Below are 24,444 nucleotides of genomic sequence, written 5' to 3' on the forward strand. Positions count from 1 at the left end.
GCCTACAGACAAAAGCACTGATCAATGCACTCCGCTAACATTATCTTAATGGCAATATTTTCTACTCCATTCTCCTTACTTTACGATTCATTTAGCAGAAGATATATAAGCACCAAAGAATGCAATTTGACCCATTTCTCATTGATCTCAGTTACCCAAAGATTTTCATTCAGTACAGTAAGCAACTGTCCCCTAGTCTACAATGACACAGCAGGGTTGAAGAAACAGATTTACTAGGCTTCTTTCCTTACAGGTAACTTGCCTCTTGCCCTTAGCTAAAAAAGGATGCTATGGGTGAAGAGGCACTCACAGTACTAAATCCTGAAAGTAAGGTAAACTTTAGTGCCAACATTTTATCATTTTCAATTTCTCCTAATCCAAGCTCTATAAAACCACTTTCAACACACTGTACATAGAACAATGCATTTGAGACAAATGCACATCATTTATGTTTGAATGGGCAGAGAAGTGCTTTCTATCCATTGCTATTTTGCTATGACCCTCCTCATTTCCCTTGTCCTTAAACAACCTTCCACTCTGTCTTTATATCTCTCTTCTTTACATTTAAAAAGAAAATAACCATCTTTAATAATAATAATAAAACATCATAATAATAATCAGGGTACACTTCTTCCTAGTAAGGCTAGATGCTTTCACTTCCCAAAGTCATCCTCCTCTTCATTCCCTACAGAATGGATTCCCACCCCTACTCTAATTTCCTATCTAACCGCAAGCGATCTAGTTTATAAAAGAAGGCTCCTCTGCTGTGCTTGGCGATGCCCGTTTTAAAGGCGGCGGACCTACCTTTTTGTCTTCTTTCTCACTGTTTTGCCTCTTCTCTGGATTATTACTGTCACTAGCAGTTGCACTTTCCCCTGCCTGCCCATCCTGCTGTTGCTGCTGCTGCTGCTGCTGACAGCCTCCAGACCCCTGCGAGTGGGGGATGGGCTCTGGGCACTGAGAAACTCCCTTAACATCCATCTCCATCTTCCAATTCACTGTATTTCAAGACAAAAGCAGACAAAATACTTTCCACCACCCAGCGTCTTTCTTTTTTCAGGAGGCCGTGGCACGCATGGCTCTGGTTGCCTCTTCTGCACCGATCCGGTGGCTGCAATTCCCCCCTAGATCCTCCAGACTTTTGTATCTAGCGTGTGTATGTGTGTGTGTGTGTGTGTGTGTGTGTGTGTCCTTGGTGCGATGGCCTTCAATCGCCCCTAAACAGCAAACGCTAACTAAGCAGATCGCTAGCGACTAAGATCAACTCCCTGCCCCAGTCTAATTGTGGTGATTATTTACTTTATGTTATCTATGTCCCAGGCCCGGACAAGCCTTTTTGGCTGCAGCCCTTTGAACAAAGTTAACTGGCGGGAGCTAAGGGGGGAGGGGGCGGAAAGGGGGGCGAGGGGAAATCGCCGGGATTTAACACAGTGAAACTGACAATAACCCGGTAATGTCAAGTAAAAGTTAAACCTCCCCCTTTCTCCCCTCCCCCCGCCCTCCCTCTCCTATCCAGATCCTAGGCAAGCACAATACAGCAAAGGAAAAGAAGCGAATTCAGACCTGAGCAAGGTGCTGGTGACGAGGAGGACAGACGAGCATTTATCCGATTGTTGCCTTTATTTCCCCCCCACCCCGGCCAACCCCACCTCCCTTCTATAGCAAACGTGGTCTCCTTGATGTTAATCTCCTCTCCGTGGTCTGTGTGTATGTGTGTGACTGGAGCTCCCTCTCTCTCAGTCTGCCAGCGCCACGCAGCATTGCACAAGGAGAACTGGAGTAAGGAGAAAAACAAGAGCAAATTCAGGCAGGAAATCTAAACCAGTACCAGCCACCGGCTCCCCAGTTTTATTTTTTAAAAACCAAATAAATAAAATATTGGTGAGAGAGAGAAAAATCCTGTGCAAATAATTTAATATCAAGCGAGCCTACAATGTGCACACAGGGTTATTTTATTCCCTATGATAGCTACCTTAGACTGGAAGTTATGCATGGGTGGGGAGAATGCAATCTCATTAAGAATATTTTAATTATAAAATAGTAAGAATAATATTCAAACCCAATCCAGCCAACTGTTTATCTTTAATTTAAAAAAAATGAATGGTGAACTTAGACCAGATAATTCTTAAATCAGGACACCGTCAGGTGACCAGCCTGCACTTCTAAATATAACACCACATTGTCCTGAGGAGCTGCTGCTTTAAAAGTTAACTGGAAACATCTAGTGGAAGTCTCTGTGGAACTTTATAATAGCCATAATCCACTTCATAAAGATATAGTGCCAGATCCTAGGAGGTTTGTCCATTTACATTAACTGAGGATCTAGCCCAGGATATTTTGGTAACTATGCTATTTGGTGGGGACATTTGGTTCTTTCCCTTGGATTTCATTACATCCCACATGGGTTTGTTTCTACATGTACCCTGACATGTCTTATTGCAACAACATACTGGGTAAAGGGCAAAGGTAGTTTTGTAATACTGAAAAAAAAAGTATCACAAAGCCAAATTTTCTTTTAAAATATAAACCTTTTAAAACAGAAATCTTTAAAAATATTTGAGTAGTAAAAGAATAAAAAAGTATACCTTGCTAAGTGTGGGCCTTGTTCTCCTCTCACTTACAATGGTGTAAATCAGGAGTAACTCTGATGAAATCACTGGCATTTCAATTTAAAACTGATGTAAAAGAAGAAACTCAGATCCTGTATATTTTATAATCAAATTAATTAAATAGAATCTACATATTATTTGGGGAGGGGAGCATGAGGAGAATTTGAATGTCCAGCACTGAATATACTACTGCTACTCTATAATCTCATAAAAAGCAATGCTAGTTTTCAAAATGTTTATGGGTTCTTTTGGGGACCTGTTTACATATCCCTTGGTTGCAGAACTCTTCAAGGGTAGAATTATTTACAAAACAGTTGGTATCAAAACAGTTGGTTTGCATGAAATAAAAGCTACCCCACAATCAGTAGTGCCTGTGAAACCACCATCACACTCATTAAACAGTAAGGCCCAAATCCAGCAAGCATCTACTAAATATGTGCATAATAATATTATGTATGTTCTTAAGTGCATTGCTAGATCAGGGTCAAAGTATTTTCAGCAGCATAGGCTGAAAAATAGAGGGGCATGGGTGAAAAGTCCAGGCAACTAGCTTCTTTGAGTGCTTGCTCATGTCCATTCCATATTAGGTGTGTGTGCTTGCCACATGCACCGGTGCCGGAAGTTTTTTCCCTCAGCAGTATCCATAGGAGACAGGCTCTGGCACTGCCTGGAGTGGCGCCCGCATGGCGTGGTATAAGCGGCGCCGCCAGCTCCCCCACCCTCAGTTCCTTCTTGCCGCCAGTGATGGTGCTGGAACGTCTGCTGCTTTGGCTAGCATTGTTTCGTTCTCTGTTCTTGTGAACTTTGAAAACCTGTAATATAGTTGTATGTGGTTAGTAGTTTATTAGGCTATATCTACACTACGGGGGGATAGATTTCAGATATGCAAATTCAGCTACGGGAATAGCGTAGCTGAATTCGACGTATCTGATCCGACTTACCCCGCTGTGAGGACGGCGGCAAATCGACCGCCGCGGCTCCCCCGTCGACGGCGCTTACTCCTACCTGGGCTGGTGGAGTACGCGCGTCGATTCAGGGATCGATTATCACGTCCCGACGAGACGCAATAAATCAATCCCCGAGAGATCGATTTCTACCCGCCGATCCGGGCGGGTAGTGAAGACAAGCCCTTAGCTACCCTTAGTAGTAGTTCTCAAACTCTTTGTTAGTCCCAAACGGGACTCAGCCGGGGGACAGGACATGCCCCAGTCCCCAGGCTTTAAGCCCTGCAATCACTGCAAATGGCCTATGCCCATCAGAGATCCACATACCAGCTGCCTAAGGTGTTTAGGCGAAGGACACATAAGTGACAAGTGCCGTATCTGCAAGTCCTTTAAACCTAGGATGAAGAAGGAACGTGATATCCGTCTGAAAGCACTCCTAATGGAATCGGCACACACTCTGGCACCAGAACAGCTGTCCGACTCTGCACCGAGCACCGCAGCCTCCATGCACAGTGCTCCCTCAGTGCTGTCTGCGAGCCGGCACCGGTCCCCCTCCACTGCTCCGGTCAAGAAGCCGAAAAAGACTGTGAGGAGAAGATCTCCTACCTCCCATAAGGGAAAGGAGAGGGCTGGGGGCGAGCCACGACCCAGCTGGGCAGCTGACTGCCCCCTTCGAGAAGTAGGGTCCCAGCTCAAGTCGAGCAGTGCAGCCCATCCCATACTTCACCTGCAACTCTGGATAGCGGTGCAGGCCCCAGCCAGGAACCAGGGCCTGGCACACTCTTCCATTAGAGTGAATCTCGCAGCCATCTCCACTTTTCACCTGTCAATCCAAGGACAGATGGTGTTTTCCCATGACATGACGGTCAGATTCTTGAGAGGGCTCGAGAGACTCTTCCCGCAGGTACGGGCTCCTGTCCCACAGTGGGATCTTGACTTGGTCCTCTCTAGGCTCACCAGCTCGCCCTTTGAGCCACTGGGTTCCTGCTCCTTCTCCCACCTGTCATGGAAGGTTGTGCTCCTGATGGCGGTGACATCGGCAAGACGGGTCTCTGAAATTAAAGCCTGGACCTCAGAACCACCATGCATGGTCTTCTACAAAGACACGGTTCAGTTGTGGCCCCATCCGGCCTTCCTGCCGAAAGTGGTATCCACCTTCCATATGAACCAGGCCATCTTCTGCCCAGTGTTCTGTCCCAAATCGCACAAAACCAGTGAAAAGAGGCGTCTCCATGTGCTGGACGTCTGAAAGTCCTTGGCTTTTTACTTAGCATGTACCAAGCCTTTCCGTAAACCAACTCAGCTCTTCATCACTACAGCAGACAGGATGAAGGGCCTTCTGGTGTCCTCGCAGAGGATTTCCAATTGGATCACCTCGTGCATAAGGACCTGTTATGACCTGGTGGGGGTTCTGCCACCACCAATTGTCAGAGCCCACTCAATGAGAGCACAGGCGTCTTCGGCGGCCTTCCTGGTGCACATCGCTATTCAGGACATCTGTAGAGCTGCGACGTGGTCCTCTGTCCTCTGTTCACGGCTCATTATGCCATCACTCAGCAGGCCAGGGACAATGCTGGGTTCGGTAGAGCTGTGTTGCAATCTACACATCTGTGAACTCCTACCCACCTTTAGGGGTACTGCTTTGGAGTCACCTAATATGGAATGGACATGAGCAAGCACTCGAAGAAGAAAAGACAGTTACCTTTTCCGAAACTGGTGTTCTTCGAGATGTGTTGCTCATGTCCATTCCACAACCCGCCCTCCTTCCCCACTGTCGGAGTTTCCGGCAAGAAGGAACTGAGGGTGGGGGGAGCTGGCGGCGCCCTTTATACCACGCCATGCGGGCACCACTCTGGAGGGCACCAGAGCCGGTCCCCTACAGATATTGTTGAGGGAAAAACTTCCAGCACCGGTGCATGTGGCGAGCACACACACCTAATATGGAATGGACATGAGCAACACATCTCGAAGAACACCAGCTAAGGAAAAGGTAACAGTCTTTTCTTGTTCCTTACTATACCATCATGGTATTCTGCACAGCATTTGCCCTAGGACAGAAAAGCTACTCCAGGCATAGGAAAATGCTATATCACCACTCTCTTTGGGAGACTGAGTGCCAGTGCAGTGAAAAACCCACCAATCCTGTCTGATGATTCCATATTATCCTGAGCCTCACAGCTGGGTTCTGGAGAAGCAGTTGCATGCAAAGTGGCATCCGACCATCTGCCCAGCTCTGCCAAGCTGTGCTTGCTCTCCACTTCTCCACTAAAGCACTGCCATGTCTTCACTACTCCCAAAGTGCCAGCATTCCAATATACAGATGTGTCCACTACCCTCTGGCCATATCAGTGTTCCTCAAAGCATACATACACTGAGGTGCTCTGCTCTGCAGTATGTGCAAAAGATGAGATCTTGCTTCCCAAATGCATATATTACACTAATGGCATCCAATGAACCCAACTTTCCTTGCTTGTAGAGTTTGGCATCTATATTTGCCTGCTGTTGATTGGTTGCCTGTATGTCATATATGAAAGAAGATGGCCAGCCTCCACTTTCTGGCCTGCCCCAGACTGTTTATTTCCCTATTTGTACTGGTACCAAATCCAGGATACGTATATCTTTTCCTATAGTGCATACCTGATGTTGAGTGTAATGGCTTTTACAAAAGTGTATATAATTGGGTCCTACATTAGAATCATATTATTAGCAAATGTAACTCTTGATATACTTGAGGAAACATTAGTTGGCTGCTGATTGCATAACTAATAATATTTTTAAATAATTGTATTGTCTTCTTTATAGTGTCTTGATTCATAGAGCAACTACTGCCACAACCTCTATGCACTTATTTATAAAGTTATTAAAATGATAAATTATATACAAACGTTAAAGAACCAATGTCATTTTGCTGGAAAACAAACTCAGACAACACTCCCACACACACAAAATCCCCCCAAATCCCTAATTTACAAAAAAAATTGATAAAAGCTAAACAAAAGAAAAACATCTTACCATATGCTCTGATGCTTACTAGATTTTGGCAGACAACCAAAGAAAGCTAATTCCAAAGATGGGTGCCCTTGACTGAGAAAGCCCTGCAATAAGCCTTGAGTGTTTAACCCCAGAAATCAACAGGACCGTAGGGTATGTCTACATTGCAACATAAACCTAAGGTTAGAACTGTAGCTCAAGCCTAACCCCTCTTCCATTTACACACAATTTGTGCTATCCCAGGGTCCCAGGACCGCACAGAGATGGAGGGTCCAAGCCTGAGTCAAGACAGGACCCAGGGTTCAAACCCTATTGCTCGGCAGTGTAGATGCAACCCCACTGGACTCATGCTCTGAAAGTCTGCTAAAAGTATCCCACAAACCAACAGTATGATTTTCTTTGTCCTCTGGATAGTCAAGTTTAGGGGACAGTCAAGTTTTCTCACACTGCACCACGAACAGAGGACTAGAGCAGCCACATTTGGGGAGGGTGCTAGGAAGTCTGGGTGGACTTGGGCCCACATAATGTGCAGACATTGGTGCCCCAGGTTGGGACTGAGGATTCAACAATTCCTAACAGGGGGTTACAAATGTGTGTAGACACTCAAGCCCTAGGTTAAGAAACCCACGATCTGCTAACTCGAGTTCTACTAACCTTGAGCTTACATTCCAGTGTAGACATACCCTCCGTGGCCATGAGAAGGAATAAAGAGGGAAGCGGGTTCTAGACAACCAGATTTCAGACTATTCGGAAGTCAGTAAAAAGACTTAAGCTCAATTCTTTGAGTAGGGACTTTTCTCTTTGTACTGCAAAATGCCTAGTATACCAATGTAAAAATAAAATAATTATTAATAATAATAATTGATCATAACAATGTGTTCACAATAGCTCTTCTCATTCAGGAGGCTGGCTTCTGCACCAGACAGAGCTTTTAGGTGGATTGCCAGTGTAACCTAAGTACAACACATTGTAGTAAACTAGACTGAAGATGACAAAGGTGATTGACCAGTGTGAGGTCTGTGTGAGAGGAATGATGGCCTCAAGATCAGCTATACTTCAAACCATAATTCTACTACCACCTAAAAACTCAGGAGCACTGATGGATCTAATATGAGCAATTTTGTTGAAAGACAGGCATACGCTCTCAGCAAAAGTGCAGCTACCACCTTCTTCCAATCTTCTAAGTGATTCTTCCTACTTCCAACAAGCATCCAGGTTGAGTTGAACCAGGTTTGCTTTCATCCAGAACTCTGTCTCAGTAAGCCACTGAGAAAGTAATGAGACTACAGAATGTAATTATGAAAAGAAGCCATAGAGCTGAGCATCTTCTGAATACTGATGACACTGCATACTTAGCAGCTTCCAATATCTCTTTTTGGTTTCATACTTCTGTGATGCAGGCCCTAGGCCTCACTGAACACTGACAAGTGCATAGCTGGAAACTACCCTGGCTCACTTGTGGGTTAGCTTTGTTAAAATAGAGGTTTAAGTAGATAAGAATGTGTTTAATGTTTAGACTTGATAAATTGCTTGTAGGATACTGCAGGTACTTCTCTCTCTTATAACATCTGTAGCCCATGGTATAAAGTTATATTGAGTGTTTGCATTGTAAACCTTGGTAATTGTGTAACTCACCAAACAGGAAAGAAGCATTAATTAGTGTAAAGTCCTGGTCCTCCACTCAAGAAGGCCCACTGAAACCAAATGAGCCATTGTGAAACAGCAAAGGCCAAAGACTTTGCTGATTGTTCCCTTCTCCTGCTTAGCTTGGGTTATCCATAAAGAACATATAGATCTTCTATATTACTGCAGCTTCTATTACCTTTTGAAATCTAAGACTGTAACTCATCTGTGTGTGCATGTTTACCTGCTTTAACCTTGTAAATAACTCTTACTTCTTTTTTCCAGTTTAATAAATCTTTAGTTAATTTATTATAAGGTTGACTATAAACGTTGTCTTTAGTGAGAGATTTAAGGTGCAATTGAAATAGGGTAAGTGATTGGTCCTTTTGGACTAGGAGTAACCTGAATATTGTTGTGATTTTTGGTGTAAGGGACCATCTATCACAAAGGCAAGCTTGCCTAAATGGCAAGATAGACCAGAGTATCCAATGGGACTGTCTGTAACTCCATGTTATTGTAATTGTATTTGTTATTGGCTATTGTAATCTTTGAGGAATTCACACTTGATAATTGGTTGGTGAAACCGAAGTACAGAATACACAACCAGTTTTGGGTTTGTGCCCTATTTCTTAACAGTCTGTCCTGAGGTTGGCACTCACAGTCGTGAGCCACTCCAAGCAGCTTGACAATATGAATCTGAGGGGTGGGGTTGACAAGATGGAACCCTGTGGTACACTGCCTGTGAGGACTGTTCGGGAAGACAAGCAATTGACAGCAGTACCGACTGCGACCTCACTGGAGGGTAATTCCATCTATACCAGCAAGATCCCACTGGTAAGTAAAAATATTCTTGGGGTCAATGGAATCTAGAAGTGCTGATAGATCTGAGAGAAGCAGCATTGATTCCTTTATTTCATCCATGGTAATGCAAATGGTAATGTGCCATGTAGTTATGGCACTCTATAAAGAAACAAACAAAAAACTTAGTTTAAAGTTAGTTAAGGTTGCTCTCTAAACTAAAGTAAATCACAAGAAATTAGGAATTACAAAGGATTAAAAGCAATTAAAAGGTTGCAAAGTAAAGAACTCTCAAGTTAGGAAATGCCAGAATGAACACTGTCCATGCAACCTTAATTTAGCCTCCTGGTGTGTACGCATTATGATACAGCCTTTGATTTATATGCAGAAGTGATTATCTGTGAATAGTTTGCTGTAAGGGACTTGCCCAGAATCTCATAGGAACTTGTCTGCAGAGGCAGGAATAGAATCCAGGTCTCTAGGATGGTATTCAACTGTCCTAGCCATGAGACTATCAGATACGACAATTTCTTGCAATATCCTTGAAAGTCCTTATTGTATTAAGTTTTATGTATTATTGTGGATTGGGATTCTTTGTAATCTCACTAGTGGGAAGATGTGATAAATGTGAGACCTGGGAGTTCAAAAGTTATATTTAAAATGTGCCAGACAAATATGGACTTTTGAGACAATAAGTGATAAGTGGATTTCTTGGGGAATCCCTAGGAAGAGGATAATGCAAATTCCCCAACTCCAGTTATGTAAGAACCCAGAATTTTGAAGCTATGCCCTGATCAGTGAGCCATTGTCTGCTGATTACCTGTTACAGAACGTCAAGATAAAAGGCCTGAGCTGTATAAAGAAATGGCTGATCTGCCCAGTCTCTGTTCTGGTTCTGGATCAAAAGCAGATGAATCTGTAACCACAGGAAAAGCTCAGTTGTGGGTTTTGAAAGACTAAAACCTACCAGAGTCCTAGGGCAGAGTTGAGGTTGACTTCTGGTAAGTCAACTTTTTGGCATGCATGTAGGTTCTTTTATTGTTTTAATATGTTTATTCTTAACGTAAAAGCTTTTACGTTAAGAATAAAGGCACATGCTTAGAAGGAACTGGTAATTTATAACTGTGAGCAATATACTGGCCATAACCCTTGGACAGAAAAAGCACAGCATGGCCGTTGGCCTGTTCGGCAGCCTGGCTTGCTAGGGATATCACAATGTAAGGCAGGGAGTGGTGCAGTCTAAAAATTCCGAGTCAGGAGTGAGTGAGACACAGGTCTCCACCCAAGAGAAGTGAGAGCTGGGAGCCAGAAGTCTAAAGTGGATGCCCTTCATGGACAATAGAGGGGGAATACTTGTGCAGTTGACCTGAAACAGTGACAAAGACCATCCTTTCTCTTCCTGCAATCCCAGGCTTCATTTACTACAAAGCTAACTTTTACAATAAAAGTGGCAGAGATCCTACAGAAAATAGATTCCTTCACTACACAAACCCAATCCGTCCCCACAGAATAATGAACCTGGGGCCCTGTGCAAAAAAATAATATGCAATCATTTAATTAAACACTGTACCATAATGTATATGTACAACAGGGCCGAAATAAAGTTGCATGGGTAACATTCATTCTGGCATTTTCTTACTTGAGAGTGCTTGACTTTGCACCCTTTTAATCCTTAACTTTGCATTTCCTATTTTTTTATATTTAGTTTATTGATAAGAGTAACCTTAACTAACATTAAATTAAGTTTTTGTGAATTTTCTTAGTTTTTAACAGAAAGAATATACGTGTGTGTGAGCACACTATTTAAATAATAAAGCATTTACACATTTGTTGTCTTCAATGTATATTTTGTTGCCATTGTTATCTCTGTGATGCTCCAGATTACCATGTTGACCAATACATTGACATTAAATCTAATGCCTAAATCTAAATCTATTCAGACAAAACATGTTTTTTTTAAATGTAACTTCAGTTTTACTGCAACTTCCACATGATAGTGTTTTTTTGCTGTGTAACAGAAACCGAATAGGGAATCAGACCTAAAATCCCCAGCTTTTTTATAAAAAGCCCCCAATTTGTAAGAAGTAGATAACAATAGGAGCTGTAATTCTATATCCAAAAGGAGCTGTAATTGTATATCTTATTTTCATGTACCCTTTTTGAGGAAAGTAACAAACAATTACCCTTTGAAAAGAAACAGCGTATACCTTACCACAGGGCAAACCCAAAGGAGCACAGCAGGAGCTTATCAGAACCCAGCACGCTTTCATTATAGCTCCCCCTATGACCCATCTTTGTAATAATGGTATGGCAGTCTGAGGTCAATCATTTATCAAAAGCAGCCATTGCCATAACAACCAGGGCAGTAGTATTCTCCCCAATATACAAATGAATTGGCGGGAGTGATGAGTGGCTGATTTTCTCTCATGTCACAATGTTAGTGCTCACGCAGTAGCAGGGGGACAGTAAATGTGTCAAAAAACATGCTTTTTTAGTGTTCTCGTTTTTACACATTTCCTAAAAATAACAACATACCAATCCAAAATTACACATTGGAGATCATTCCACACAGACATTGATTAGCTTGGTTCAAATTCCCCATGGCATGTTTAAAAAAAAAGGTTGTGAAAAAGGTTGAGACACTAAGGTACAGAACCCTGTAAAACACAAAATTCTGAAGCAACCTTAAATATGGTCTCACTACTGTAAAACCATATTAAGGCATATTTCTAAATATGCACTGTATATTACTATATACAGCACAAAAATCAAACATTTCTGAGCTCAGTTCTATTATTCATTTTCAGTAGAAATGGCATTAAAATATTGCAAGTGCAATCAATATTACAGCTCATTACCATACACACTGTGCTCTTCCTTAAGGTGTAGTCTATAATGGTTGCTTAAACAGATTCTAGAAACATTCATACCCTAAAATATAAAGGTAACATATTTCAGGACCAACTATAGCCTTCATGGATCAAAGATAAAAGTTTGGTTACAATGAAGTTACGAGTTTAATGTAAAAGACAGGAATAAGACTACATGATGGGACTGAAGTGGGAGCCAATGGTTCAAAGCAATATTATTGGTATAACTGCAAGACCAAGATTAAGTCCCTATCATGTTAGGCACTATACTAACACACACAGAAAGAGAGACCTTGCACTGAAGAACTTCCAATCCTAACAATAAGACTGGCAAATAGTGAGAGTAGAAACAGAAGCACAGAGAAGTAAAATGATTTCCACAGGGTCACAAAATAGGTCTGTGGCACAGCTGGAAACAGACACCATCTTCTTCAGTCCCAATCCAGGCCACATTATCCACTGGACCACATTATGCCTGTGATTTTGGCTACATTTTATGTATTATCACAAGAATACTACAAAAACAAGTTCTCAGAAACTTCTGCTTAATCATTCATATAAAACTAGATGTTTGCTTTAGAAAACTGCAGTTGTTGCATGCAAATATTTTTCCACGCCTCTTCCATGCACATTTGATGTAAGTTAATATGGGTGAACTGAAGTTACACTGCATGTCAAAAAACTTGATTGCTTTCATTTGTGGATCTAAATAATTATGACTGAAAATGGTTACTATAAATATGCAGGCTATATGAAACCTTTCAAAAAATGTAGCCCCGGATGACATGTGATGTGGTGCATTTGACATTACATTACTTCACATGATTTTTGGTTCAGGACTCACCTACTAACCAGAATCGGCATTTGACACTAATATTGACCTTTTGCACCCCCAGACAATTCAAATCAAAGGTTTCCTTCTGTCAACTCAGACTGCTTGGGGCCTCACTCAAAACCATATCTGTCAACTTGCATTCCAGGATATTTCTTTCTCTTGGATGAGAATTGCAAACAGAGTTGCTTCCTCATGAAGATTCTGACCCTATCGATAATTTGATCTGTACTATACATTTCAAAGTGGCTGATACTGATGTTCATTGAGTCATTTTCCCATCCATCATTCTGTTTCTGTTCTCTAAGGGTTCTTACTGCTAGTATGCAAACATTCAACAACCTTGGGACTACTTTCACATTCAAGCTCTCACGTATACAGATATTTCTACCTTAAAAGGTTGGTAATTGTCTAAGCTTAGTGGAGGTTATCCTAAAAGAAACATGCTGCATAGCAACATAATATTACCAGGGCTAAAGGCAAGCCACTGATGTCCTTTGCCAAATACTTACAGAATAAAGAGTAAACCTATTCCTGCAGTTCCACCATCCTCACCTTTTTCCTTGTTCCTTCATACAAACAGAAAATTTTCCAGGTTACATTTTCAAAACTGGCCTCTAACTTTCTACCCACAAACCAGGTAGTTTAGATATTGCATTCTGTCATTTACACCCAGTACTGTGGCTGCTCCCTGATCCTCAGCCCATGGCAACAACCTCCACCCTAGCTACAGAATGGTGATTGTGCAGGATCTCAATGGACATGCCAGGGACAGAAGGGCATGCAGCCAGGGAGCAGACACACTGCATGGCATTTTTCCCTCAGGACCACATGGGAATTAATGGTTTACCCCCTCATAATCTCCTCTGCAGTTTATACAATAAAGCTGCGAACTGTTTGTGCCCACAAAGGCTGCTGGTGGAGCAGAGCTGACTAAGGACAAGAGCCCACATAGACATCTCAAGTTCTGCAAAGTTGTGATTCCCATAGTCCACTTGGCTCTGCAGTTTAGTAGACCACTGTTCTTGCACCCAACCATTGCCTGTTGATGGACGAATTGGTAATTTCATAAGGAGAGCATCACCAGCATGAGCAAGGTGATGATAATCTAAGCTAATGGCATATGCCATCTCATGTTTTGCTCTTCTTTTGTGGTCCAGTAAGATTTTTTTCTCTCTATCACATAGAATAGTCACTATCCAGTGACTTGGTGGTGGTGAATATGTGGTTGCATTGGGTTACACTGGACTACATATAAGGTTATATTTTAAAAGAAATAATACAAATATAGTACTAATATACATAAGAATTCTTAAAGATGTGAAAAATCCATCTAACTTTGTGGTCATACAATCATGTGCTGTTGTTGTGAGTTCAGCACAAGGAAGCTTCATTTTGCTACCACCACCCCCTTAACTGTGTGCTGCTTTATTCTGTGAATAGTTCTCTTGACAGTTTATGAAGTAAGGTACTACTTAGTGTGGCTGAGAGCAGCAGAATCGGACCCATAATAAATAAAGGCATAACCTGCACACATTATACAAGTAGCAAAAAACACTTTGCAAACAGCTTTCCATTGAAAGGGCATGGTTGAAAATGAGGCCAAATAAATAAGGTTTTGAAAAAAAATTTATAATGTGATCCTTTGCTATACTCCTCTCTTAATTTTATATATGATTTGGGAATTTGATATAGAAATGAGTCTCCATGTTACTCAAAACTCTTATCATAATCACAATTCATTTGATGATATGACATTCCAATTTATGAATGTTTTAAATATCCCCTGAGACTTTTGTAAAATTGAGGTTAATCTTCCCTTTTTATGGAGAAATAAATATCTGTTCCTTGAACAAGCACATATATTTATTCACTTTTCATGGGCTAAATTGTGGCGGGGTCTAATGCATCCACTACAGGAGATTAAAGGGGACAATCCTCTCCACTCACCCTTCTGTGCAGCCATATTAGACATGCTCAGATTGCGACATTAGGTGAGGAATGCCGGGGCTGACTGAGCAATTGGCCCTCTGCAATAGAGCAGGCAGCGAAGGGTGGAACCAGGACTCCATTGCAACTGAAGCTGGTTGGAACCAAAGGGTATGTCTACACTGGAACTGGAAGGTCTGCTTGCAGCAGCACATATAGACATACCCAAGCTAGCTTTGATCTACCTGCATTAAAGCTTGCTTGAGTAACAATAGCAGTGTAGCTGCAGCAGCAGGGACTGCAGCATGGGCTAGCTGCTCAAGTCTGAACCCAGGGTCCTGGGTGGTGCTGTACTCCGGAGGCTAGCCTGTACTGCAGCCTCTGCTGCCCCAGCTACACGGCTATTGTTGCTCAAGCTAGCTTTGATCTAGCATTGGCTCCACTCATCCTCCAGTCCTCTCTCTATATTTTAGGTCTTTTCTACTGTATTTTATTTTCATTTGCTCTCCTCAACGCCTCAGAGTAGAAGCAAGCATAAGGCTTAATGTATTAATAGCTTCTTTTTTTTTTGGTAGCAGACTGTATGTGTGTATATGCAAGTATAGTTTTGAGCTTCGAAGATGGTATTTGTTTAAAACTGTCAAAACTGAAGATTGGAAGATTTTCTTGGTGCTGAAAATAAGTGAGTAATTCATCTGGTACTATCTGCGTACACGATGTGCACATAAGCACCCTCTTTAAAATGTTTCTGCTGTTAATTTTTGAATTAACAAACTGCTCATTTTGGCTACTTCTTCCAACTTTTGCTCATTCTCTGTCCCCTTTTAGATATGCCTCCTACTCTTCTCATTGCCATAGTATCCTTGAAAAATATTTAGATGCCCGGACTAAATAATTAGTCCGGAAAGGAAAATAAGAAGCTTGTCTAAAACATAAGCTGAGATTTTAAAAATAATTACAACTTTTTAAAAAAAAATTGAAAAATTGGTTACAGACATATGGAATATCAGTTATTCCTTTACTTTTAGGGTTTAAGGTTCCAAGTTTTACATATTACATTCAAGGCCTGATCCAAAGCACACTCAAGTTAATGAATAGGGAAAAGTTATGCCTAAAGAATACAGTCCTCAACCCTCTAAGTTTTAATGATAGGTCCAGTACTGCTGTCCTTTGATATCAATGGAGCTGTTTGAGTATGAACTGAAGGACTGGGCTCAATGTCATAGGAGAAACACAGGATCCTGAACTGAGGTCTGTAAGTTAACTTAAAAGAGAGAATGTCTATAGTTCAACTTGCTTTGGAACAGCTAAACAATCCTCCAGTTATGTGTTCTAATTAAGTAAGTATTTCCTACATAATTTGGATATAAAAATGCTATGGATAGTTCCCTATCTGTAAAAAACCACACCTCTCACTATTTCTATAGTATACTAATTTAAAAAAGGTAAATGTGGAGGAATTTTAAAGAAACGTATTTTTTCAAAGGTAATATATGAAATATATTTTCTTCAGCTTGTTCACCATACCAGTATGTGCAACGCTAACAAGAATATACACAAAAAACCCACTAGTTAAGTGCAAGACAACAGGACACTGATACAAACTTTAAGTCCTATAAACAGACAAGTGTGAGATAGGTAAAAGATGAATATATCACAAGGAACATTTGCTTGTTCCTTAAAGGAGTAGATTATTATACTATTATTATTTTTGGGGCACCATCACTGGCCATGGCACCCTTCAAAACACAAAGGAAGATACATTCCTGCCCCCAAGGCATTTACAATCTAAGGGCCTGATCTAATTCCCTTTGAAACTAGACAACAGAAAGATGCCAATGTAGGAGGTGGCATTGCTCTGTATGATACTGAATGATACTGCAGGCACTCCCCACCTTTGACCGGCCTCTTGGGGCAGGGTAGCTGGTGCTGTAAGCTTGTCATCAGTCTCTAAACAATCAAGTAATGAAATAGTAACTCAGGCTGTCTGAGCCTCTAAACAAAAAGAAAAAAACCCTTCAAATGCAATGCTTAGTTGCAGAGCTTAAGGCAAGGGCATGGGACCCAGGTTCAGCCTGAGGAGCTCCTCCTCTATTCCAGTTTCACCCAGCTCTACCTCTGAGCAAAGAGGCAAGCCTTTTTAATTGGCCTCCTGGTTCCTGATTAGTGTGTATTTCCTCCTGGCCCTTGTAGGTCTCTAGAGGACTGTCCAGTTGGTTGCCCAATCTGAGTGGATTTTCTTTGGATGGGCAGTGTCAAGCACTGATGCCTCCAGCAGGGGGTAGAAAAGGCTCAACAGACCACCATCAAAGCCTACTGATTTCAGTGTGAGTAGGATTAGGCCCTAAATTAGACAGATGTACTTGGATAGCAGTGCCTGCCAGCATATTAGTAATAGTTCAGCAAAAGTCAACAGTCAGCCTAGCTATTCAAAGATCAGATAGTTTGACGACAGATTAAAAATAAATAGACATGGTAATGGATAGAAAAAAAATAAACTGAAACTAAAAGGAAGTGTTTTAATTAACAAGCCAGTTTGCTATTCAGGTCAAATATACTGTCAACAGAATATGACACTGTATGGTCTCAAAATCACTGAGGGCTAAAATTCAACTCAGCTTCCACTTTTGTGCCTGCAACTTTGTGCATATAAATCACTTGTATGTGCAACTGTTCATCAATATCAATTTGTACAAGCAAATGTTAGAACTGACATATCTAAAAGCTCATTTGTGTTTAGTTTGTATTCAGTTAGCACATGCAAGTGAAGTTTGTATGCATACCTATATAGCCCATAATTTTCTTGCAGACACAGTAGTGCTCATAAATTGTGCCTGCAAAAAATGGATGCCATATTTTGAAAATTTGGTCTTGAATGACACTCAGCGGAGGGGAGAGGCAAAAGTTGTTCTTTTTCAAGCTACATCTACAACCCAAACTGCTCCCAGTCATCAGACCCAAATAAGGTATAAGTCATAGTACACGGGGCAGATCTCCATACTGTGTTTGTCCATTTCCTTTCTTGTGCACTTTGATCAGCAACGAAGTTCACAGTTTTTGACATTTAAATTGCTGTATTAAACTTCAAAGAAGTTAGCACTCCTTTGTCGTGAGTAGAGACAGTTCACAAATCTCAGTGCTATTGTTTCAGTCTGTCTGCAGTTTCAGACAGAGATCACTGTGTCATTTATGATAAGTTTATATTTAGAAGGCTATTTTAGCCACTATAAGGCCTAGAGACTTAATTTTTTAAAATTAAAGCTTAGATTCTGAATCACAAAGTGCAGCATTAGAGAAAAGAATTGAGTTGCTGATAGGGTGACCAGATGACAGAAGTGAAATATCGGGACGCAGGGGGGCGGAGCAAAAAAAAAAAAAAAAACACCGCCGGAGCACAGGAGGAAAAATTGGCGCGGGCGGGCCGGGGAGGCGCGGCAGCCAGCAACAACAAACCTCCAATTCTTTTCGTATAGTGGGATTCGGGAGGTACTTTTCAACCTAACATATACCCCAACACACCTATGGCTGAGACTCTGCTCCCCTCAGACTTGTCCTCCTCTCCTCTGGTCCTCCTCTTCACATTTTTAAGCCTTCGTTGTTTAGCAGAGAGCAGAAACCAAAGCCCCACACACACCCACTCCGTTCAAGAGAGCACACAGCAGTACTTGTGTATATCAACAAGAGCCACTCAATCTATGGTGCATTTACAAACGCCTCCTTCCACCCAGATCCCCTCCCTTCCAGGGGAAGAGACTTCGGCTCTGGAAACAGCGATTGCTGGGTCTGCAAGACTGCCCTAACTCCAGAGAGCTCCTCCGCCCCCAGAGGAGGGCAGGGCAGGCAGCATGGCTAGGGGGCTGCTCCTTTAAACCCCGTCCCGGACTGGAGGCTTTTGGAACTGGGGAGCCAGAGGAAAGGGGGCTGAGCAGGCGAGCAGTTACCTAGAGCGAGTGGCCGGTGGCTCAGGAGCAACGCAAGCTGCTGCTCCTCAGCTATGAGCTGAGCCAGGCTACCATCCCTGCCCCCCACCCAGCAACCAGAGCCGTCCCCCAAAGAGCTCCCTGCACTGGGTGGGGGCAGGGGCAGGGGCAGGGGCAAGGGCGCTCTCTGCCCACTGCAGGCTGCCGCCGCCTACAAGCCCCGTCCCTGCCTCTGTGCGTGCCTGGGGAGTGGGGCTGCAGCACTCTGCAGGCGCCGGCCGGCGCCGGGAGCTCAGCTGCACTGCCCCAGGGCCCGGAAGAAGCGGGGAGCGGCGCTGGCTTGCCGCGGTCCCCCAATATCGGGACATAAAGTGCGTCCTGACCGATGTAAGGTCAGGACACGGAAAAAGTCCCCTAAAATCGGGACTGTCCCGGTAATATCGGGACGTCTGGTCACCCTAGTTGCTGAACTAATGGGAGCTGGCCCAATTCAACCTCTGCATTCATCTCTAAGAGCTAAATTCAGCCCTCATGAAGGTCTATGGAAGTCATAGGGTTGCATTCACTTATACCATCAGTGAGTGTGGCCTTATGCATCTATTTATCACTTTCCTCATGGGAGTACAAATGGGTCAAACACTTTCAGATACAGAAAATGTGTGGAGATGGGAGTCTAATAAATTATCATGAACTACATGAACTAGATCTTGTGAATTGTATTTAGTTTATTATAAAAACATTATCTGGGAGAGAGTTGGAGAGGTACAATAGCTAATATTGGAAATTATGGGGTTTGGTTTGAACTAGGGCTGTCAAGCAATTAAAAACATTAATCACAATTAATCACATGATTAAAAAAATTAATTGCAATTAACTGCGCTATTAAGCAATAATAGAATATCATTTATTTAAATTTTTTGATGTATTCCACATTTCCAAATATACTGATTTCAATTACAACACAGAAAACAAAATATACAGTGCTCACTTTATATTTATTTTTGATTACAAATATTTGCACTGTAAAAAAACCCAAAAGAAATAGTATTTCAATTCACCTAATAGAAGTACTGTAGTGCAATTGCTTTATCATGAAAGTTGAACTTACAATTGTAGAATTATGTACAAAAAATAACTGCACCCAAAAATAAAAGGGTGTAAAACTTAAGAGCCTACAAGTCCATTCAGTCCTACTTCTTGTTCAGCCTATCGCTCAGACAAACAAGTTTGTTTACATTTGAGGGAGATAATGCTGCCCACTTCTTGTTTACAATGTCACCTGATGTTTACATGGCACTGTTGTAGCCAGTGTCGCAAGATATTTACCTGCCAGATGCACTAAAGATTCATATGTCCCTTCATGCTTCGACCACCATTCCAGAGGATATGCATCCATGCTGATGACAGGTGTGACATTATGCCCCGTATTCTTCATAGAAATATTGTTATGATATGAATATGGCATAACTAAGATATATTTTATGCAAGATGGGTCATAAGAGGTATAATTGGAAAGGTTATGTTTTACTGAATGTGATTATCCAATTTATATGCCTGTATCATTTCTGTATCTGAAGTTAGGAATATTGACTGTATAACAAGGGGGGGGATAGCTCAGTGGTTTGAGCATTGGCCTGGTAAACCCAGGGTTATGAGTTCAGTTCTTGAGGGGTCTACTTAGGAATCTGGGGCAAAATCAGTACTTGGTCTGGCTAGTGAAGGCAGGGGACTGGACTTGATGACCTTTTAAGGCCCCTTCCAGTTCTAGGAGATAGGATATCTCCATTAATTAAAAAAAAACAAAACAAAAAACAATTACAACTGTGTGTACACTTGGGAACCACCCACCAGACAGTATGCAAACAGCCTGAATGGACCATTAGGAAGGATAATAGGACTTTGAAGATAGTAATCTCCCTCCTTCCTGAGAAGTTTCCTGGGATGCTGCTTTGAACAATGTGGGGTCCTGTGATCATGTCACCAGTACAGGATACTATCTTGAATGCTAGTACTTTTCCACGGGAAGGGGGTGGGGGTCAAATTGGGAAACAAAGGATTCCTGCCATATAAAAATCCTATTTAAGGCTGGGGAGTGAGTTAATCTTGGCTCTTCTCCACTGCCTCCCCACCCAAGAAGGAAGACTGCTGAAAACACCTGAAGAAACAAAGGAACTAAGCTGGGGGAGGTAGGGGCTGAGCCCAGGCAAGAAAGGTCAGCCTGTGAAAGGAATACCTGGAGATTTAAGCTGCAAGCAGTGCAGTTTACCTTCAAGAAACTCTGCAACCTGCATAAAACAACATTTAGGGTGAGAAATTACTATTTGTAGCCAATTTCTTTAAGGTATTCAACCTAGTTTGCATGTTTTGTTTTATTTGCTCAGTAATCTGCTTTGTTCTGTTTGCTGTCCCTTATAATCACTTAAAACTTACCTTTTGCAGTTAATAAACTTGTTTTTGTTTATTCTAAAACTCAGTTTGTGCAATTCATAACTGGGGGGAGGACAAAAAGCTGTGCATATCTTCCTCCACATTGAGGGATGGGGCGAATGTCATGAACTTACGCTGTATAGATCTCTATACAGCACAAGACAATATAATTTTGGGTTTCCATTCCAGAGGGTGTGTACCCCAGAGTGCTGGGCAATTCCCCAACCTGAGTCTTCCCACACAGAGCTGATTGCAGACTCTGTGTGATTCTACAGCTGGGTGTGTCCCTACCTGTGTGTGTGTGTGCAGCAGGACAGGGTGAGGAAGCCCAGGCTGTGGAACAGGTGGGCTCAGTGGGACCCCAGCACATCAGGTGGCACCCTGGAAGGGGGTCCAACCCATCACAATGGGTTCTGCTTGATAACGATCCAAAGTTCACATTGGTACCTTCTTTGTCTTTTCTCAGATCTGCAGTAAAAGTGTTCTTAAAACAAACATCATATGCTGGGTCATCATCCAAGACTGCTATAACATGAAATACATGGCAGAATGCGACTAAAACACAGAGCAGGAGATATACAATTCTCCCCCAAAGAGTTCAGTACAAATTTAATTAATGCATTATTTTTTTTAATGAGCATTATCAGCATGGAAGCATGTTTTCTGAAATGGTGGCCTGAAATGAAGGGGCATACGAATGTTTAACATATCTGAGACGTAAATACCTTGCAACGCCAGCTACAATAGCGCCATGTGAATGCCTGTTCTCACTTTCAGGTGACATTGTAAATAAGAAGTAGGCAGCATTATCTCCCATAAATGTATACAAACTTGTCTGTGTTAGTGATTGGCTGAAGAAGAAGTAGGACTGAGTTGACTTGTAGGCTCTAAAGTTTTACATTGTTTTGTTTTTGAATGCAGTTACGTAACAAAAAAAATCTACATTTGTAAGTTGCACTTTCACGATAAAGAGATTGTCCTACAGTACTTGTCTGAGGTGAATTGAAAAATACTACGTCTTTTATCATTTTTACAGTGCAAATATTTGTAATAACAATAATAATATGAAGTGAGCACTGTACACTTTGTATTCTGTATTGTAATTGAAATCAATATTTTTGAAAACGTAGAAAAAGATCAAAAAATTCTTAATAAATTTCAACTGATGTTCTTTTGTTTAACAGTGTGATTAAAACTGTGATTAATCACAATTAATTTTTTTGAGTTAATCTCATAAATTAACTCCGATTAATTGACAGCCCTAGTTTTAATCAGAGGAAATCTGGCAGTATGAAAGCCCCTCTCCTCTAACAACCAAGTAACAGGGGGATTACCTGCTAGTTCTGTTGAGACTATAATATTGATTTATCACAAACCAAAGCATACTTATTATTTTGTAAAAATTCTTTTTCTGACCTCTGTGAATTAAACCCAATGGCTCTTTTTGTTTTCCAGTGAGGAACATTAAAGTTTACATATTTGAATATATTTATAGGCCTCTAAACTCACAGATTTTGCAAGCACCTGAAATTGTCTGTAGTACTAACCCTAACAATAACTCTTCCACAGTAACTATTTATACATGTGTAGTATTAGGAACTTGTCTTGGTCTGTATTTTCAAAATGCAAGTTATAATAAGAATGGCCATGTTAGATTGGGTGGGTGAAGTAATATATTTTACTGGACCAACTTCCGTTAGTGAGAGAGACAAGCTTTCGAACTTACACAGAGCTCTTCTTCAGGTATTCAGGACGGGACTGTCTCTTCTGCTGTGTGTATAGTGCCTAGCATATTTTGAGTGTGACTGCATTATAATAAAAGTGAAGAGAAAAAGGAAGAAGAGAGAGTAAAGGAATTAGTGTTTGTAACAGGTAGAGAAACAAGGTTGACTGCAATGCTTTATTCTTCTTACCTGAAGAAGAGCTCTGTGTAAGCACAAAAGCTTGTCTCTCTCACCAACAGAAGTTGGTCCAACAAAAGATATTACCCCACCTACCTTGTCTCTCTAATACCTTGGGACTGATATGGCTACAACAACACTGCATACATGTTAGATCTGACCAACAGGTCATCTAGTGCAGCATCCTGTAAGATGTTGCCCAATGATCCAGAGGAAGGTGCAAGAACCCCAGTAGTGAACAATTATGCAGTAATTAGCCTATTGTGGAAGTTTCTTCTTAATCCCTATCAGTTTGTGGTTGATTCATGTACTAAACATGAGGTTTTACATTCTTTAAAAAAAAAAGTTTTTATCCTAACTCATGTAACAATGGATGTTCTCCTTATCCTTATAAATGTCTAATCCTTCATGGTTCTTATAAGATCTTAAAGATCCAAAATGAGGTGCAGCATAGTAAATGTAAATGCCGTAGAAATTACTTTTCTCAAACAACATGACTAACAACACAGTAGCTTTTAGAAACTTATTCTGATTTATGTAGAACACTAACCTCAGATGCTGAGCTAACAGTCAGATTTAAATATGTTAACATTCTATTGTTTCATGGTGTTTCTATAGTTTTGAACCATCCAATAACTGATTTATTTGTTTAGCCTGATCTAACAGCATAACAGGGTAGTTATGGGGAATGTTCAAGATTCTAAGATTTGGCTCCTAGTAATGAACCTCATGTAATCTGATTCTGCTTTGGATTTTACTTTTAAATGGTTCTATGTACATGGTGTTCCCCTCCCCCTGTACAAGCAAGCTATTCAGGACAAGGATTGTCTCTTCTACTGTTTGCATAGTGACTAGCACATTTTGAGTGTGATTGCACTATAAATAAAAGTGATGAAGAAAAGGAAAAGGAAGAAGAGAGAATAAAGCAATTAGTGTTAGTAACAGGTAGAGAAACAAGGTTGACTGAGTCACTTTCTTCTGTTGAAACTGTATTCCTTGTGTAACATCAAACAAACCCAGCTCAGACATGTGTGTATACACACACACACACACATACACACACCTGAAGAAAAGTAGGGGTGATCATTTATTTAGCTGGATATCAATGGTCAGAAACATACTTTGGACCTGACCTAAGAGCCATTTATCATATTTTCAAAATGAGCTAGGAAAATATGCAGGAGCAAGAAAATGAGAAATATTCTTCTCTGGTTCCTGTTGACCCGTTGGCCCAGGAAAGATGGGTTATATCTATGGAAAAGGGGAGATTTATTAGTTGCATCCAGAAAGGTTCTCGTGAAACACAAAGGGGAGTTTTAGGACTTGAATGCAGTCTCATGTGAAAGAAAGGACTAAATCCCTAAACACTGAGGTACTTGTAAAATGTTGATAACATCGGACATGAAATGAGTTGGGATGGAATCTGATTAATTGATGGTTGTATTGTGGGCATATATTAGATCAACAACAGGCGCATCCGGGCAGCGAGGCTAGAGTTAGTTGTAATGGATAGGGCAGACAGGATACAGTCTGTAATCCAAAAAGTATTAGATAAAGGAAATTTAAATTGGATGGGTTTTCCATTGGTAGTCTACCTTCA

General features: G+C 41.4%; 1 protein-coding gene across 1 annotated transcript in view; it reads right to left on the bottom strand.

Moving 5' to 3' along the window:
* RBMS3 (RNA binding motif single stranded interacting protein 3) overlaps positions 1-987 on the bottom strand; it is a 970,110-nt gene extending 969,123 nt beyond the window's left edge. Inside the window, exon 1 of the mRNA XM_065399124.1 lies at positions 805-987. Coding sequence (XP_065255196.1) covers positions 805-987 — 183 coding nt within the window. The remainder of the gene's footprint in view (positions 1-804) is intronic.
* Positions 988-24,444: the final 23,457 nt, after the last annotated feature.

The sequence above is a fragment of the Emys orbicularis genome, chromosome 2, assembly GCF_028017835.1.
Source record: "Emys orbicularis isolate rEmyOrb1 chromosome 2, rEmyOrb1.hap1, whole genome shotgun sequence".
In the NCBI taxonomy this organism is placed as follows: Eukaryota; Metazoa; Chordata; order Testudines; family Emydidae; genus Emys; species Emys orbicularis.